The sequence below is a fragment of the Halyomorpha halys genome, unplaced genomic scaffold (genome assembly GCF_000696795.3).
Source record: "Halyomorpha halys isolate HHAL.00 unplaced genomic scaffold, Hhal_1.1 Scaffold207.1, whole genome shotgun sequence".
Lineage (NCBI taxonomy): Eukaryota > Metazoa > Arthropoda > Insecta > Hemiptera > Pentatomidae > Halyomorpha > Halyomorpha halys.
Genome location: NW_027104696.1, coordinates 733,462 through 750,131, shown reverse-complemented (window position 1 = coordinate 750,131; position 16,670 = coordinate 733,462). Strand labels below are relative to the sequence as shown.

Genomic DNA, 16,670 nt, shown 5'->3' with positions numbered 1-16,670 from the left:
AAAAAAAAAAAAAAAAAAAAAAAAAAAAAAAAAAAAAAAAAAAAAAAAAAAATAGAAATGTAGAGCAATAGAAATGGTGAAAAAACTTACCCATATACATGACAGACATTTTGAAATTCAGACCAAATATTTTATAACTAACAAGCTATATTATCACACTTTCTTACAATTATTGATTATCTGATAATTACCAGCGTATGTAACTGTTCCACACCATCTTAAAATTACCTTTCTTCGAAATTGTTCATCACCAGATCTTACAATTTTAGCTTAATTTTGCTTTCTCACTACTGAAAAAATTATCTTCAAGTTTTATATATCAAGTTACAAAATTCGTCCTATGTTTGTCTGTTAATAAAAATGTGTCTAGCATAATCGATCGAACTGTTAATCCGATTTTGACGTAGTTTTTCGCGCTTAGTTATTATCTGGGCCCTTATCGATTCTATCAGATTCCGTCCTCTACTTTCACTTAAGCATTTGTAAATATATTTTCCCCGGTAAACCTACATTTCGAAATCTCCTTGTCCTATTTAAAAGTAGGGGATTGCTATGAAAAGGAATCAGTATTTATTGTATTGAATCACACCTGTTGGCTTATTTTTAATGAAACGCATGTTTCAAATATGGCTCCTTCAGTTGAGTTTATCCTCAAGCAATAAATTAAATTAAAAAAATTAAATTTATCCCCATTTTTTTTCCTTTTTTTTAATATAAAGAAATCGATATAGTATGAATTTATTTTGGGTAAATATAATGCCGTCTAATGCTCTGCATGATACTTGAATAGTTGTGGCCCCTACCATCTGCGAAGTTCCTCAAGACTCTGTACTGGAGCCTGTACCGTTCGTAGTTTTCATGCCAGTAGGTCCCTGAAGGTACCATTACCATCGATAGGTAATGGTAGCGGCCTATGCTGATCACATAGGTATCTACACCTTCCAACGCCAAGGCTCAACGGGCGGGCTACCGTTGTAGCAGCACTGAAGAAGAATAACACCATTGTGATCTAATATTATATACTCTCATGAACTAAAATTGTTACTACATGTTAGGTATGAATTTTTATGTCTAGTCATAGGCTTAGTTAGGCACACATCTCCGTATTGTGTAACCGACAATGTAGTTGTTTCTGAAGATTTATTTTAGAATAAAAAAGTGATTTCGACCTTATAAATATGCTTTATGTTTTTTTTGAGACCTCAACCTTGTGAAAAATCATCCCTGAATATTTCCTTCTATCTGCGAATATGTGTTCTTAATTAAGAATTTTAATAACTAGAAATATAAATAAGATTACATTTATATATTTGTGAGTATTTTGTCCTTTACTACTTAGGTGAGCGACAAACTCCGAAAAAATGAGATTTTCAAGAAGTATGATCCGGGTTTCGCAATCAGCCACCTGTATGCGAACAAGGTTGGTGCACACACTCCCATTCAGGAGACGTGGGCCGAGGCGCGATGCCTGCACAACAAGGGTAACTTCAACCATCAGTCCTATTATTTATTAGATATTATCTACATCTGTATTTAGTAATACAATTAAACTAATTTATAAAGAACAAAATTACACTATAAAAAGTTAAATAAATGTTGTGACAATAGTTAATCTTATTGATTGCCGAAGTTTAGTAGCCATTACGAATTAAGACAGGTGAGAATTTTTGTTACGATATGTGTTCCATCACAGTGACTATCGGACATGTATGGCCATTATATTAAAAATTTACTTGGTGCCAACGTCGATTGCCCCACTTCTGTTGTAGGGATGAAATATCAAAAATTTTGATAATTGTTTAACAAATTAAAGTTATAAATACAATTTTTCTGATATTTATGCATTTTCAAGTAATTTTCTAAACTAATTATTAAATATGTTTATCTTGATTCTTAAGTACGAAAATAAAATAATCTCACAACGGTAACACATTTAGCATAATAGTTAGTTTAGTCTTATTTTTACTCTGTTTTTTATTTTATAAAACTTATTTTTTTATTGAGTGTATAAATTATGTATATTATAAATATGGGTTAGTTTATTAATTAACAAAATGCAATGCAGATGTTATTTTGGTTTCGTGGAAGTAAATGTTGTTGTCAGTTTTAATAATTCAAAATTTGGATATTTTTATTGCATTAATTAATTTTCAGACATTTTATTTTTGTATTTAACTTTTATTTTAAACTTTATTTCCATTAAAATTAAACTATTATGACTGCTAATTGGTTTAAGCAATTTTTTTTTATCGAACTGTGAAACAATGGATGAAGAATTTGAAATCTTTAATAAGTGAAGGTTGAGATAAGTTGGGACCTAAACCTTTTTTCAACAATAATTTAGTATTAAAGTTATATAAAACAAATATGCATAACAATAGAAGTTTAAATAGGCGCACTTTCTACTTAGCGTTGGAAGTCAATGTTCTTATGAACTATATCTTATTGAATTTATGATTTCAGATATAATGTTCGGCGTCTTCGATGGCAATAGTGGTTCCGCTTGCTCTCACGTCGTTGCCAAACGCTTGTTCCCTTACCTCCAAGCTTCACTGCTTCCTAAGAATGTACTCAAGCAGCTCATCTCCATGGCTAAAAACGATCAGAATATCCAATTCCTCGATTCGTTTCAGGATAAGTACTTCTTCTTGCAGGAGTACCAGCAAGTTTACGAGGACAGCTTCAAATGCTTCTTACAGGAGCTTGTAGAGGAAGAACCGAAAAATTTGGAATACTCCTTGAAAAGAGCCTTCGAAAGGCTTGACGATGACATGTCCAAAGAGGCCATGGGAGACAAGACGAACGGAAAGCGATTCCTTTGGGTCGCGATGACTGGTTCTGGAGCGACGGTACTTCACCTGTCGGGACTGAAAGCCACCCTGAGCACAGCCGGGGACGCGCTCGTGGTTGTGGGTACGGAGGACGGCCGCAGCAAAGTCCTGACTCCAGAGCACAACGTCGAAAACGAGAAGGAGGTCAGCAGGGTCCTTCAGGAACATCCTGGCGAGGTGGGGTTGGTCCGTGATGGCCATCTCCTAGGAGCGCTCACGGCACTCAGATCCTTCGGCAACTTTAGGTAATATTGAGTATGAAAAAAACCTTCCTTCCTATCAGATTATCATTCAGTCAATTGGCAAAAGTTTTGAAAAATATACTTTAATATTACATAAGTAACTAAACTTGAATTCCATTTTTTCTCTTTTTCGGCCAAGACTCCCATTGGAGTCCTATATACTGCCTAACCATGGTTTGGGATCAAAGTTCTTCATTTTGTGGGACCGCCACTCAATGAAAAAAGTCAATATCCCAGGCCGGATTCGAACCGGCACCGCCAATAGACATCAAATTGGTAAGACTATGTCTTAACCACTGAGCTATGGGTGGTTATTTCTATAATATCTTGATTTTATAAATAACAAATGATAAAATTTGATTTAAATTTTTAAATCAGCTATAAATAAACCTTATTACATTCGGAAATGTAATTTTTTTTTCTTTAAACCACGTTGTTTTCGCTTGTTTCAACCTTTAACACTACATCTCTGCCACTTGTATATTTTTAAATAAGTACGAAGGTATATCGTGCCCAAAAATACACTTCATAATATTTTCTGATGGCAATAATTTTAAGTTATTAAAAGATAAAGTATTGGGTAAGTCTTTAAATTCATTACTCCGCGTTCTTCTACTGACTATTTGAAAACAAAATAACGATACAATATGTTTCCCTTGGCTAATTCATGCTACTACTACAGAAAAATGTGTGAAACCTGTTAGATATGGTTGTTATTTGCCAGGTACAAGTGGAATAAGGATACGATCAAGAAGTTCCTGGTGCCTCACTACGGCGAGAGCGCAGTACCAGAGCACAGCCTGACCCCTCCTTACATCACCGCCAGCCCGGACATCGGCCACTACACTATCTGTCCCGAGGACAAGTTCATCGTAATCGCGTCCGACGGCATCTGGGACATCTTCCCTCCGGAGAAGGTAAGGCTTCTGCTTTTTTTTTTTTTATTTAATGGTATTAGTGCTTCAAGTCCTGAATATCAATGTAAAAACCCGGCAATTCCGTCATCAATGGATTCATTTTCTTTAAGACAGCCCCACTGATGATCCTCTTTAGAAACCTCTGGTTCTTAGGGTTCTTGTGCTCGTGGTAATAACTCCCGCCTGACCAACCCCACTAAAACCCCCATTTAGCGACTGCCCTTTATCTCTTTTGAAACCATTAATCAAAACAGGAAGAGGAGACTTGAGATAGTTAAATCGATCAATATTTAAAATATCGATGCAGGAAGAGAAGAATCACTACACAATAGGCCTGGCTCGGGATCCTACATCCGTACTGTGCAAACAACGGAAAATGGATGCAGACCACCTTGATATATGCCCTTCTCTAACATTTTCCATTGAGCATGTAAAAAAAATCAAGTTTATATTGGGTAGCATGACGTCGAAAGGTCAAACGACCAATAATTTTAACATAAGAACAAATATTTAAAAAAGGCTAAATTTTTTTTCTTTCACATATATACAACAAGTAAATTTGCTGTAGGTGACATAGTGACATGATACATGTGGAGAATCTACCCACTGATAGAACTCCAAAAACATTTCTAGAGGAAAAGATCTCGAGGCCATCTTCTTTTCAGACGCATAGGAGGATTGTTAGGTAATGAAGGAGAAGCCAGGTTAGAAATGAGTTGGTTTGGATGGGAGGAAGTTTATCATGGAAGGATTGGTATCTGATTCTAGCCAAATCAGCAACATATGGAACATTGAGGTCCTGATGGATGACTTGATTTGTGACAAAGTACGGAGCATTAAGGATTTTACGAAGTATTTTGGACTGTAAGGATTGGATTCGAGAGGAATTAGATGGTTTAGTGGAGCCCCATAGCTCAACTCCGTATGTACAGATAAGGCTAAAATTAAAAAAAAAACGCCGTAACTCAAGAAAGTTACGGGTAATGGAAAGGTAGTCACTAATTTGTAGACATTGTAAGTCATTCTTGTAGCTCTTGTAAGATTAGGATAACAAACTGCCACAAAGTCTTTGTTGACTCGGAGGCAGAAATTATGATTCGAACAGGAACGATAGGAATGACAAACTAGCTAGAAAAGGATCTGGGATGAAAAAACTACATCTTCCTTGAAACATGGAATTGGCTTAAGTATATTGTCACTCTTAGTTAAAGTGTCCTAACTGAAAATTTCGTTTTTTCCTATTTATTTGAATCTTGTGACGTTGCGCTGATTAAACAAAATTGGAAGTGATTCGTCCCTTAATATTCGTCCTAACTGACATTTGGCTTCTGTTCCTGAGTTAAAATATGCTATTTAACCAATTCTAAATTAAACTGCAGTAAATTAGGGGCCGACCATTATTATTTAAATTATTTTATACAAAAAAAAGTCAATGATATAAATATCTCTTCCTTATGAATTTGTATTGAAATAGAACACACATTAATATGACTGTCGTAATTATATCTGTCGAGATTTTGGCGATAGTTTGTATTTTTAGATTATGATTATTAAATTACATATGTATTTTTTTAAATATTTGTTTTATAATATCTATTTAATCGTAAAAAGTGTGTAGTAATGTAAAAAAAATACAGTAATGATTGGAAAATTTCTCAAACAGAAGTGGGTAAGACGTTTCGTCAATTAGGATTAGGAAAAAAAAATATCAAAATGACGGCACTAGAAATGTAAATCAATCTCACGTCCCAAACGTCAATCTCACAATAACCAGAAAGTATAAAGACAGTACAAATTATAAAGAAAATCAGCGAGGAAGTTCACTATGATATTGAATATTAAATCTATTCCCATAAAATTTATCACCTTACATCTTATTTTACTTTTATGATATTTTACCATCGCTGATAAGTCAGTAGTGATGTTACACCAATAATATGAGAGTTTTCAAAGGGCAGTAGGGGAATCGTAAAAAATTGGCATAGCTTCGTTTCATGTATTCTACATCAGATATGTCTAATATATCTACCTACTTTTCTTTAATATATATGAACAGATAGGCTAAAGTTCTAGAATGGTATGCTATGTTGAATACTTAATAATAATTTATCAGATACAATCCTACTCTATCTACATTTTTTTTCAGAATTTAGAAGTTATCCAAAGGCAAAAGTCATGGAACCATCTATCGTACTATGAAATTGTAGTTCTATATGTTTTCTATTCCATGTTTCTAACATAGTTTGTGTAAGGTAAGATGTAGATCTCTGTTGTTCTGGATACTTATATCATTTTGCCTTTATATTGTGGTCAAATATGTTACTTTTTGTCCCTGAAAAATACTCCACCTAACGTTGGAAATTCAATAATACTCAGTTAGTTATAATATAGAATTTTACATTAAAAAAACAAAAAAAAACTATAGTTTAAAAACTACCTAAAATGCAGAATAATCTGTAGTAATAGGTATGTGATGAATATACATACATGAATAAAGATAGGAGTAACCTCTAAAAATAAACAACAATACAACATCAATTGAAAAAACACAAAATTTTAAGCCATACAGCTTTGGCCCATCTTAGCATAATGAGTTATAGTAAAAAAAATTGAATAATTAAAAGATTTAGACTGCTGATATATATAGATGATATATATACAATATAATGACTTGATTAAAAATAAAGTCATTATATTACAAAAATTATAAATAAGGTAGAACATTAAATTAAAAAAAAGAAAGCATTATGCAGATACTATAAATAAATTAAACAGAATAAAATGAAAAAACAAAAACTTAGTTACAAAACATATTCAGAAGATCACCAAAATTATCTTAGAGTGGTTGATCATGTAAGAAAATAAGAAAGAAAAAATCAATTTAAAAATGCCTGAATCACTGTATATTTGCTTTTTTCATTTATTATTATTATTCTGACAAAATAGTGCTAGCTTGCGGCTCCTACTTTCAGATCCATTGCTGTAGAGTACTTGCTTTCCAGCAAGACGACCTAAAACCTTTAACATAAACGGAAACTATTTTGTTTATCCACTTTCTGCCTTACCATGTTGTCCTAGAAATATCGTTTTATAGATTTCACATACTGTATTTGTATATATTAAAAAAAATTATAGTTTTAGAGTTAAAAAATGAATACTCAAAAGTGTCATGTTTGCTTTAAAAAATCAACATTGATCATCATCATCTGTGGCGCTACAACTCTTGTAGAGCCAAGGCCTCCTGCAACTTCGTCCGCCAGTCCTCTCTAATGGTTGCTGCTGCTCTCCAATTGCGGATTCCCAAGATAGACCTGGCATCTGCTGCGATCCATCGAAGCCTGGGTCTTCCTATTCTCCTTGTCCCATATATCCCTACATTCAGGATCATCCTAGGAATCTGATCTTGGGTCATTCTTAATGCATGGCCTGCCCACCGAAGCCGTCCCACTTTGACCACCCTATCTAAAAAATCCTCATTGTTCAACCAATATTTATATTTTCCGGGAATAGGCCTCTGGTATCCTAGTTGAGGAGGTTTTTTAAAACTAGCTTTTGGATGAACCATCCTCCTCCGCTTCCTCCAACAGAGCCGGTCCTAGCGGATATGTGTTATCATTCCTGATTTATTAATTTGCGACTGCTCTCCGGTCATTTTAATAACCAATATCTAAATATAAACTGTTATGAAAATTTATTTTATTGTTTACTCTATTCCAGGTTGTGAATATTATCCTGAATCACAGGCCTGTTCATCAGGCAGTAAAGATGCTGATGGCTCCGTACAAGAAGTTTCAACATATCCGCAGCATCCTCCGTAAGGAAGATTTCAAAGAGGAAGTGGAGACGATGGACTCTCCTGCTACACAGCTCATCCTTGAGGGTCTAGTCAACGCCACTAAACTCCTTAAACTTCCGGATAAATTCGTGAGGAATATTCGGGACGACATGACGGTCCTCATACTATACATTGATCAGGCCTTCGTGAAGGTTCACGCAAAGGAACAAAACTCCATAAAGCTCAAGGAAAACACCTTAGTCAAGTCCGAGTTCATTATATGAACGGCCGTTGTCTCCCATTGGTGCCTAAGTGCATGTATGCAATAAAGGTGTTTGAAATGTTTACATGTAAATCGTTGTTATTTTTTTAGAACAATATATCATGTGTCTGTCTAGAAACTGTTAATACCTAACTGACAAAGCATTGAACCTTCAAACTTAAACCAAACTTACCCATGTTTTCTTCTTCTTAATAAGCTAGTTTCGGTCTCTCAAAGCTATATCTAGGCGGCCTCTTCTTTGCTTCCATCCTAGCATTATCCTCGCTCTAAAAATGTGTCTTATTTATGAACAATGACTGATGTTTGTTTCCCAAAGTTAAAATCCATGTAATAGGTATATCTATTGAGGAATCGTTTCTAAACTGGAGGATTTTAATCCGAAAAGAAAAAGTCTTAACCGACCACAGCAAATCACATTTACCCCTCTCAAAGAGTTCTCACCTAAAGATATACTCAGGCGGTAATCTTGTTACATCTTGATGTAAATGACTCTCCCTACAGCCAAAGAGTAGTCACTATCATTCAAAACAGGTTTTATTTATATATGAGTAATAATTGGACCGTAATTAATTTCCTGAGAGTGAAATGGCAACTCTTGAGAGCTAGCTCCTCTACTTTTAGAGTATCTACTGCCCACGAAATTGGAAACCTATAAAATCTATTTATACAAACTGGAATTAATTGGTTGAGATTAAGTATGTAATTATAAGTAGTAGAGAAACAATGATGATGAACGGTATTTGTTAATAAAGAAACTATTTGACATAAATTAATTTTTTTTCAAATGATTCTCACTAATAAATATTTTTGTGTAGAGTATTTTGATTGAAAATATAGAAAAAAAAATACTTTTTCTGAATTTCAAACAATAGATGTAAAATGACACAGATACTGACACACTGAAGAGATCAGCGAACTAAGAAAGTGAGAACGGTGCATTGATAAGAAGTGCAGAGAGTTGCACTGATAACGACTCACCTGAGTGGAGGGAGTGAGCAAGGTGGGGACTCGTTACCGCCTCAGTCTGTGCTTGTGTTCCTCGAGGTGAGTGTGTCTCTCAGAGCGAGGAGTTTATCAGGATCGCTCGCATATATACGGTATGTACCTTGTGTATATATACATATATTAAGTCTATACAGTGGGAGTGACATGCTAAGTAGTATATCGAATCCAATTTATTTATATGATATTTTTGACCAATATTTTACTTAAAAATTATCAACACTAATCAATATAAAAAGAAATGATAATAAATATAAGATTTTTAGATTATTATATATAAATGTATTATCTATAAATCTATTTAATATTTAGAGATGTATTATCCATTTATTTATTATCTAAATGAATGTTCTTCAGCAGTACAAATTTGCAATTAAAAATTGTTTATTTTTTAAATAGACATGTCTCTTATAGAAATGTTCTAATTTTAAAAATTTTCATTTTAAATTTTAAAAAATGTATATTAATGAATTGTTCTTATAGTTGTGTGTGCTAATTTATTGAACAAATTGCAAAAGGTTTAACAACTGATAAAATTATTAATAGTTTTTGATAGAAGAATATGCTTAAGTTCGAATTTCCTTGATGGGGGCAAGCTTATTGTTTAAAAAATATTAAATTGAATGACATGAATTTTAATTAAATTCTTCCAAAATTTACACGATAATTACCTGTGGGGAGGGTTATGAAAATCATAGGCAATTAAAGAAAAATTAAATTTGTGTAAAATCTTGCATTTAAAATATTTTTTTATTCTAATATGTACTGTTTGATGAAATAAATATGTTATATTGGGACTGGGTGCATTTTAAAGTAAGGGAGTTTGGTATAAATATCAAAATAATTATTCGGTTTGGGTGATGTAGAATGTTTTTTTTTATTTTAAGGGTAACTCTTTTTACAGAAATACTTATGTAATTATCTCTTCGAATTCAAGAAAAAAATGGATAAACCAAACAAATTAATAAAGAAAAAATTAATTAATGTTAACGTAACCTCTGCGAATTCAATCAAAGAATATATTTCAAGAAATCAAAGGTAAAAATGGAAGGTGCATTGTGTACAGTGAGTGAAGTGCAGCGAAAGGTTGCAGCACATTTAATTTGGATTTGACTAATATTGTACTTGTGAGGAGGGTTGTAAAGAACGAGATGATGAGAACGTGCAGTGCGGGAGTGAGTTGAAGGAGTTGGAAGGTGTAAAGAGGTGTTGCGATTATAAATCAAAAATGCAAGAAAAAATTTGAAAAATGGTACTCCAAAGTTCATACAGTTTGAAGCAAAAAGTATGCCCGGATGTAAGATTTTTATCTATAACTTAAATATGTGTAACTGCAGTAGAATTTAAATCCGTTTAAACTTTTCTCCTGCCATGCCTATTTAATTAAGTTACCATGTTAACATGTTTACTCGTGCAGTTTTTAACTCCCTCCACTATTTTTTCAAATCGTGAGAGCGGGGTGGTTCAGGGTGTAAGGCACAGTGCTATTAACTCCAAGGACCCGGATTTGAATCCAGGTGTGACCGATAATTGTTTATTCTGTCACTGTAGCAGTGAGGTAACCCTGTTGGTTCAGAAGCCGTCTGGGTCCACTCTGCCTCATAAAGTGGGTACCTTTTATTGGGAACAAATCTAGCGTTCGAGCCTGTTCTTTATCGAATCACCTCATTGTACAACAATCATTCATTTCTAACAAAGTAGTGAACCCCAAACCCTTCCTGAGTTGTAGCGGTGCAGATTAACATTTTTTTTTCCATTTTTTCAATATGACAACAACAATTTTACATGATCTAATGAGTGAATTTCTTCTTGAAACTTGTCATATTGTGAAAGTACTCTTTTATAATAATGTATGAGCTTCTTATGTTAATTTGAAAAGAACAATTCTACTTTACTTTCACGCCACTTTCATTCACTTTTAATTGTAGTTAACAGATAACGAGAAAAAATAATAATGATACTCTGGGTAAAATATAATTATTTATATTATGCCTCCCATTTTTATAATCTATTCATAAATTTACACAATATTAAAAACTTATTTTTTTTGTTATTACTAAATTTTATTTTATAAATTTTATTTTATTACTTACTGCTAAATTATAATTATAAAACCCATGACTTATTTTTCAATTGTCTTTGTTAATTATTCAAATATTTCTTTCGCCGAAACTTTTTCAGTCTGCATTTTTAAACTTAGTTATTAAGGTATATTATGAAAACTTATTTTAATTTATCATTTACTAGTAGTTGTTGGCAAAAAACCTACTAGTTAGAAACTAGGTGTTTTTGACAGAATCGGCTGTGTAATGAGGTGCGTGATTCTGCACACTACACGACGGCACCTGAGAAATTTTGAATTTTTTTTACACTTGTAAGGTTTTGCTAGAAATCAAAACAATTTAAATAGCTAATTGTTATAAGCAGCCTGCATGTAATAAAAATGCAATAAAATCGATCTCAAACGAGGAACACTTGCCAGTATAGAGTAAAGCTATTACGTCTCCCAGATAGGAGTTTATGTTGGTTCGTCGGTGATGCTCTGTCCCAATTAGAGGCAGTAAAACGGAATTTAGTATTTCATCGTACTAATAAAAGGGTGCACTTAAGTCTTTTAGGTCTATTTTAAGTCGATGCTTATAGTTCTTGGTATTTAGAGCTTTTATTTTTTTTTGTGGTAAAGAGTACGTATTCAAACCATACTTCTTGATGGTAACAGAGAAGCAGTATGTTAAGAGAAGTATTGTGAGATATATTGTCGACAACTAAAATGTGGTTGTAAGGGTTAATGCATAGAACGATTAATTTATTTAGTTTAATTTTAATATTGAGATGACATTTTAATGCTCTTACTTTCATATCATGTCCCAAAAGTTATAGTAGCACAGTTTTGGTTTTTATTTATTATTGTTGTTGAACTGTCTACTCCATTAGTTTCCACAGTGGGTGCCACTTTGCGAATGCTACTTTTTCAAAATATATAAAAAAAAAAAAATTCATATTGGAAGAAGATAGTTGACCGTATGTAGTAGATTGTAGGAAGATAGTCCGGGTTGCGGTCAATAAAGCTATCAAAAAAGTAAAAGAAAACTATTTATTGTTAACCAACGTTTCGCTCCACTTTACAGAGCTTTGTCAGGGCTGTCAGATTGAAACAGAGTCATACCTTTATTGAATGCCAGCTGAATTATCTTTCTACAAAAAAACAAAAAAACAAAACAAGAAAATTATTCAAAATTAAAACAGGAATTTACAGAGAATAGTGCATTCTAACATATATTTTGCACTGGATTTTTTTTTTTTTTTTTTAGCCACGGATTTTAAGCTGAACAAGGGCTCCGCGAAATTTTAGACCGAAAGGTTACTATGGGAAATAACTTTGGAAGCGGTAGATCTACTTAACCATGTATTAAATAATTCCATTTAAATTAATAAACGTAGGCTAAATAAATAGGTCAGTACAGGTTTTTCAAATTTTTTTTTATTCAAAGATGGTTAGATGGTTAGAACCCATGGATGCGTGGGGTTGATGTCATGACGAAGACGGGTTGAGGGTAGCCTTTTATTCTGTATTGGTAATGCATTTGAAGAGGAGGCTGAAGAAATTTGATCTTTTGGAAAGAGAAAGTCTGTTTCATCATTTCTGTTCGGATAATAAATAGATACATTTCAAGATTAATGAAATGTATTTGAATTAAACATACGGGATGAGCCGTTTTTGAAACTGCTCTACCAAGATGAACTTTTTTTCACATGCATAAGCCAAAGTAATAAAAGGAATTTGATAAAATTTAAATCGGAGGAGCGGTTTTCAAAATATTGGTGGATAAAAGAAAAAACGTCAATTGAAATCAAATAATCGTTATTAATGGGTAGAATTCATAAAATTATTACAATTTGGTTGATACTTGATAATTTGGTAGCAATCAATAAAAATTTCATCAATATCGAATTAACGATAGTACGTATTATTTCCGCTCATAGATTTAAATACAGAAAGACAATCATGGTACCAAATTTGTTCCTTGATATCTAGAACGTAAATTTCCTTCGATATTTTTTTAATAACCAGCGGTAGCGTGGAAACTTTTTTTTTTATTGCGTGATATAATTAAATTTAAATCTCATTTACAAACAATGCTAATAGAGGTCATAGAGCTCATGCACACCATATTTACATGTATATAAATTAAATGATAACAAAATAAAAAAAAAATAGGAAGGGGAGAAAACAAAACAAATTTAAAATAAAAGGAAAATAATATCTTAAACATGATCATTCCTATTTACAATATTTATATTCAGCGAACTGAGCTCTAACTCCCACTTGTATAGAAAAGAGCAGGATTCCCGAAGATCCCGGCGTTTCTCTCTCACCCGCGTCAATGGTGGTAAGAAAACTAAAATAAATAAAATACTGTTATAAATAGTTATTGATTAAAATAAATATACCAACAGTAAACTTCATAAATGCAAACATAAATTTCCAATCTGTAAAACTTATGAGTAAAATATGAATTTGGCTCTACACGAATGTTTTAAACGTTAACAATAAGTGATATGTAATTAATAAGATAATAATTATTAAACCATGAATTACATGACAGGATCAAATCATAAAATAATTTTTAACTCAAAAACATAGAATATATACTTAACATATCTGTTGACCATTGATGTGTCTATATGTTTGAAAAACAATAAAATAAAACCTGATTTGATTAAAATACCAGTTTGCAATCGGCTTCCAGCCTTTCCCTCGGGAACTGGTTATATAAAAAGATTACATGTTGCTAATAATTAGTTTTTATTTATAGGTGTGATTGCAAATATTCTTAGTAGGGAATGTATTAGCTATATTTTGCAACAGTTGCATAAATCCCTTATGCAATGTCTATCTTAATTTCTATTACTTTTCTCTTCATTTTTACTAGAAATTTCTTAATAGTTGAGAGTTGTATATGTATAAATATGTATATCTATATACATCAACACCTAAAGTATTAGATAATCGAGATTTCAGTAACATACCATGAGATTGGCTATGGTCAGGAACTAGGTTAATTAGTGCAGAGAACATAATCCTTCGTTGTGTTTTATCATATTGCAAAAATTATAACTATGAGAAAATTCTCCCAGTCTTGATGATTTAGATATTAGGTGAGCGATATGTTCTCAGGTACTAATTGGGTACCTAAAGGTTATTGTTGCAATAGTTGTTAAATAATTGGATCGTTCCCAGGTTGTGTTTGAGGTGCAAATGATCACGTAATATTTGTTAGTTGGCATGCAATTTGCACTGTTGCAATCGGCCTCGCATCCTTCCACGAATCCACATTGAAGTTGTCATAAAAATAACTAAATTGTTTCTCCGTCTTTACTATCTTCTTTAACTCTTATGCGGATGAATATATTTATTCATTTTTTATTCTATATACTCTCCGATATTTAAAGACATGGCATACAATTAACAAGAAAATTCCTGAATTTCATTTATGATTTTGTATGACAAATATATAACTAGTAATATAATTTTAATATATACGCATATTTTAAGTTTTACATAAAAATTACTTCTGAATTTGTTTCGAATCCTAAATAATTTGAAATTTTGTACCTGCTCGAAAAAAATGTTTATATGATAAAACTTACGATATGATTATATTTTTGAGCTCCTGGAACATCTTTGATTGTGATTTACATATTTAAACTAATTGGTATTAATTACTGTTCAATTAAAAAAATAACCCAATAAAAAAAAATACGAAAATTCTCATTTTTTTAATTCAAACTTTTTATAGAATACCGGGAATGTAATAAAAACAATATATTATTGTATTTTTCGATGAAGATGAATATAATACTAGAGAGTGAAATTGTATACAATTAATTTAGTAAACAATAATTGCCACTATCTTGTAATATCTAACCTGAATTTGATTGAAATCTAACAGTTTAATTTCTTTTACATTGTTAAAATAAATAATTTAATTTCTATCCATATTAGTCTCAACGCATTGTGATAAAGTTTTAACAGATAGTGATTGTGATAAATGAATTTTAATTTTGGTTTTAATGTGAATATTGACTAATTAGAAATTGTTGTTTTGACCTGGGCAGAATAGCCTGCATGAAGTAGAGTTTTTAAATCATTTAGTTTCAAAATTGTATTAAGTAGATTGTACCTGAGGATGGCCGGATTGGCGGAAACGTCGGACTTTTAAGAAAAATAAAATTTGTTGAGACTAAAATATCTCAACTACATCTTAATATAAATTAAATTATTTATTTTAACAAAATTAACTAGTCTCAAGAAAGTGTTTAAGATTATAAATTTCTTTTACATTTTTCGAAAAATATTTCTACTTGTCTTCAGATCCGTTGTAACTTTCTTTGAATTCTTTTTAGACTAGAAGACTAACTAAAAACGGAGGGAACATTACACCGCACCAGTAAACGTTACAGAAACGGCTTGTGTATTTAGAGCACGCTGATGCAGCTACTAATTGCATCATCTTAATGTGCACCTATATATAAGCTGTGTGTATGTAATTTATATATAAAGATTGATGACACAATTACCAAAAATTGATGATATATATTCAAATTGTTTTGAATTTATTCCAAGTAAAGTGGTAAATAAGGATTTTTGGAAATAAAAGTTTAAGTTGGTATCTAATTCCCGAACGAGGAATTTTATGAGAAAACATATTAATTTATTTTTGTTACCTTGAATTGCAGTAGATTAAAATTTGTTTTTAGAGAAAAAAAACCGTTTGAGTTTTATATATGCATATAAATTTTATATGTTGAAGACCATGAACGTCAGAATGATATAACATAAAACTATATAATACTATGGAACGTCTTTCTTTCCCAACTATAAACTGTTATATTTCTTAGTTTTTAAATAATACTTCTAATTTCTCTAAAAAATCATTCTTCTGACGTCTAATTTTTTTCTCGTTTAGACTAATGATCAAGAGAAATAAGCCAGGAAGCTTTAGTTAAATTCCCTATTTATGGTTTATTTATTTATAACGAAAAATATTGCTCTAAATAATTAAATTAAACATATCATAAAAAAGTGACATTTATCACCAGTGGCGATTATAATTGAATGTTATATCTAATAATTTATCATATATATGTTTCTTTCCAAATGGATGAAATATTCCTAGTACTTAAAAAATTAATTACTGTAATAAATTTAAATTTGTCAACTCTGAATGACATTTTTTTCTCTCGAAAATTTGAATTTTTAATAAATCTGAAAGGACTAAGGGGAAGATGTGTAATTTAGTTTCGTATATCGTTATGAATGATGTAAAAATCTTACTTCCTGAGAATATTTTTAAAATTATCTAATAGGAAGAATCATACGATTTTTTTCTTGAGATAAACGAAAACAGGGTTTAACAATTTTAGAATGAGCAAAGATATCATATCAGTTCTTCGTCAGGACTTAAATAAAAATATATTGAGAAGGCGTAGCTAATGTAAGGATTAAACATTGACATGCAAATAAACAGATATTTACGTCAAGGTATAAAAAGACACATAATGAAACATGAAACATAAAGAAGTTAAAGATGAACATCAAGAAACATATATTAACTA

General features: G+C 31.6%; 2 protein-coding genes across 5 annotated transcripts in view; both read left to right on the top strand.

Moving 5' to 3' along the window:
* LOC106679474 (pyruvate dehydrogenase [acetyl-transferring]-phosphatase 2, mitochondrial) overlaps nucleotides 1–8,481 on the top strand; it is a 9,025-nt gene extending 544 nt beyond the window's left edge. Inside the window, exons 2-5 of the mRNA XM_014418663.2 lie at nucleotides 1,340–1,481; nucleotides 2,464–3,076; nucleotides 3,798–3,990; nucleotides 7,708–8,481. Of these exons, the coding sequence (XP_014274149.1) occupies nucleotides 1,340–1,481; nucleotides 2,464–3,076; nucleotides 3,798–3,990; nucleotides 7,708–8,049 (1,290 nt within the window). The 3' untranslated portion in view covers nucleotides 8,050–8,481. The remainder of the gene's footprint in view (nucleotides 1–1,339; nucleotides 1,482–2,463; nucleotides 3,077–3,797; nucleotides 3,991–7,707) is intronic.
* A 581-nt stretch (nucleotides 8,482–9,062) lies between these two features.
* pot (papillote) overlaps nucleotides 9,063–16,670 on the top strand; it is a 297,177-nt gene continuing 289,569 nt past the window's right edge. Inside the window, exon 1 of one of the 4 annotated variants that reach the window (XM_014418707.2) lies at nucleotides 9,063–9,145. The gene's annotated coding sequence lies outside the window, so the exon portion shown is untranslated. The remainder of the gene's footprint in view (nucleotides 9,146–16,670) is intronic. The other 3 variants (XM_014418710.2, XM_067050610.1, XM_067050524.1) reach the window with 3 other exon arrangements.